At 33.3% G+C, this 3,182-nt stretch overlaps 1 protein-coding gene across 1 annotated transcript; it reads right to left on the reverse strand.

The window, feature by feature from the left end:
* Positions 1–1,477: 1,477 nt before the first annotated feature.
* Positions 1,478–2,089, reverse strand: LOC107817326 (uncharacterized). The gene has a single exon (XM_016643127.2). The coding sequence runs from the start codon at positions 2,087–2,089 to the stop codon at positions 1,478–1,480; it is 612 nt and encodes a 203-aa protein (XP_016498613.1).
* Between the last annotated feature and the right edge of the window lie 1,093 nt (positions 2,090–3,182).

Consider the following 3,182-nt stretch of genomic DNA (forward strand, 5'->3'; position numbering starts at 1 on the left):
TTAATTGTGCGAAAAGTTAAAACATTTAGGCAAAATTTCATATCCACGAGCTAGAGATCGTAATCCATTTAATTATTAACAATCTACTTTATCTAGGCTACATGAATCATTAAGTGTCGTGATAAAGCCTGATTAGACAACTTATGTTATTCAACCCAATTGTCTTGGTAGTTTACCTTCCTAAGCACAAAGAGAACGATTTCATGATGTCTTTACAAATATATCTTTTAGTCATATTACCTTCTGATAGAAGATTGGTAAAATATAACACATTAGGTATTTGAAGGATTATTTTTTGGTTTTCAAATTTTACTTGGTTATAAAAGATTATTTCCTCAGTAACCACATCAAACACAACGAAGAAAGCACCACTATTGAATTAACAAATTTTGAATGTGTGTGCCAAAGAAAGTTTTCCCGTTAGAACCCACCTTAAAAGTAATGGAGTTGCTTTACAAAACACCATAATAACTACACATAAATAAATTTTTGAAAAAACTACACATAAATAAAATAAAGTTAAACTCTACTATAACAGAATTATTTGTGCTATTGCAGTGGGTGGATTTCACATCGGTCAATTCCGCCCCATATCAGTGTCTCCGCTGGGGCATAAATTCCCGTTGACATAGTACAATAAGATTCCATGTTACAATTTGGGTTTTGACTAATTAAATAGTGGTGAACTATGGAGTATCGAAGTGATACTCATATGCAGAGTACACCATGTTTTTGTAATTCATGAAGTTAACTAATTGGAACTTGTATATATTTGCTGATAGTATTTTTAAATTTATTGTGTTGTGATTCAAATACATAACTCCACATGTAAGAATTTTGGATCTAACTCAAACTTCGAATACACTAGTAAAAATTTTGGACCTAACTCAAACCCCAAAACTAGAGTATTGCTCAATATATACCACGAAATTCTCACCCACCGATGTGGGAGACTTCATATTTCACTTAGGCTTGAAGGAACGAATAATTTCTAACTTGCCAACACTGTTTTCACTTTACTTTTAAACTGTAGTATATTATACTTTCAACTTTTACTTCTTCCTAATTTTTAAAAATTAAAGAGCAGCAACTAGCATGCAGTCGTGAACAGATTAACGAAAGAGCTAAAGAAATATTATTGGATTCAAGTCAGGACTTAAGCCTCTGAACATTACATAGCATCACAAAAAAAGGAAAAACAAAAATAATAAATGGAAAGATTTCATCACATCTATATATACTACTCCAGTATACTAAGTACACTATTTTCTTTTTGAAATTTTCAAAAATACCCCAAAAAGAAAAACTCCCATGAAAGCAGAAATTTATACATGCAATAAGCATATACAATCTTCATAGTGCTCCAAATCTTCGTTCTTTATTGCATTGATAGCCACCATCCACATGCATGAATAATTCTCAATATATAGAAATATTTATAGTTTGTATACTTGCGATATAGCTTCAGTTGCATCAATTAAGGAGCAGGCGAAGCTTGCCGCCTCAAATCCCTGTAGAATTTTGAAATAAAATTTTCAGCAGCTTCATCAACATGGCTATCATCTTCAACGTCTCTCAGTGGAAAAGGCGAGTCAGTAATCCTCAACTGCCTCACCGTCGGAGTTCTCCCAAATCCAGGCAAATCATTAGCCGGCGACGCATTTTGACTCTGAAGAATATCCAAAGCCTTCATCACAGCTGCATTCATGACAAAAACGTCGTCGTCATTGGTGGCCGGCGCGTGAAAATGGTGCGCGTGGTGCTTGCTGCGCTTGTTGAAGTTGAATGGAAGGTGAAAAGTTGGGTACGCTGGGCTGTTACTGCAACTGAATTCATACTCGTCGGGTGGAGCGTGTGAGAGATCTCCCACGTGCGAAGTGGGAGAAGATGAGGAATTAGACCGTTGATGGGTCATGTGGTGGAACATGAGATTATGAATTGCGGCTTTGCTAGCAATTTTGCTACGCTTCATAAATAAGTTGAAATCCAGCATAAATTTTCTCTTTGAAATGCCTTTTTTGAGCATGAAGAAAGCTACTCGTACTATGTTCCAGAATTTCTTTGCTATAATTGGCAAATTTTGATCCATTTTTTGTTAAAGGATTTGGTTCGAATCAGAAAGGTAGAATTTGTGATAGATTATTCGATGCTTTGAAATAGAGAGATATGAGAAAATAAATGTTTTGATTTGTTGGAATGGAAAATGTGTGAAAGTATAGGAGGGTATTTATAGGGCTTCCGTAGAGGAAGAGGACGCTCTCAAGTACTTCTCATTTATATTTTATTTAATTTTTGTTTGAAGCTACATTTTTGTGACAGGAATTATAAGTACTTTACTGTTAAGTTAAAGTGACACATTGAGGCGGTCCAAGTATATATCGAATTATATTAATTTTTTATGAGCTCAATTATTAATGTTGGCACTTGTTTTAATTTTGAAGGGGTTTAGTCGTTTTCATCAATCAAGTTTGAGATTTCGCCTCATCTTTCACATGAATCACAAATTTTCAGACCAATTCCACATAACTACTACTACTCTATATTACTTCTCTATGAAGAAAAAATTAACTAGTAATCCACTTCTCTACTTCCCCGAATGATTGTTCTAAAGTATTACTACTACTACTCCTTTTTTTTCTTTTTCTTTTTTTTAGTATAATTTGCAAAATATGGATAATAACAGGAAACTACAAATTCCCAATTATCAGCTTTTCATTATTAAATTAAAATCAACTGTAATTTACACAGAATAAGATCCTTCGCACGATTAACATAATGAATAATTGTGTTGTAGTTGTTACCTCTAACTCGAATTGAGAAACTCATGCATATATAGAGAGAGAGAGTTTCCTGATAGGGAAAGGGGAAAAAGAAATTTTTAGATCCTCAGAAAGTGATATTAACCTTTCACATATCGAAACGTGACCTATAACTCAATACTTGTCTAAAATTGTCCAATCTATTGTGAAACGTAAAGCGGAAAAAGGTTAAAAATATCCCTAAACTATTGAAAAAGGTTTAAAAATATCCTTCATTCATTTATTTGGCTAAAAATATTTCTCCATCCACCTTTTTTGTTCACTTATGCTCTTTGACCGTTAGGTCAGTACTGAATTAAAAATAATAATTATTTAAATTTCACGTGGCAACTTCTTATTGGCCAAAATTAAAATATCTAACCC

The sequence above is a fragment of the Nicotiana tabacum genome, chromosome 6 (assembly GCF_000715075.1).
Source record: "Nicotiana tabacum cultivar K326 chromosome 6, ASM71507v2, whole genome shotgun sequence".
Classification (NCBI taxonomy): Eukaryota; Viridiplantae; Streptophyta; class Magnoliopsida; order Solanales; family Solanaceae; genus Nicotiana; species Nicotiana tabacum.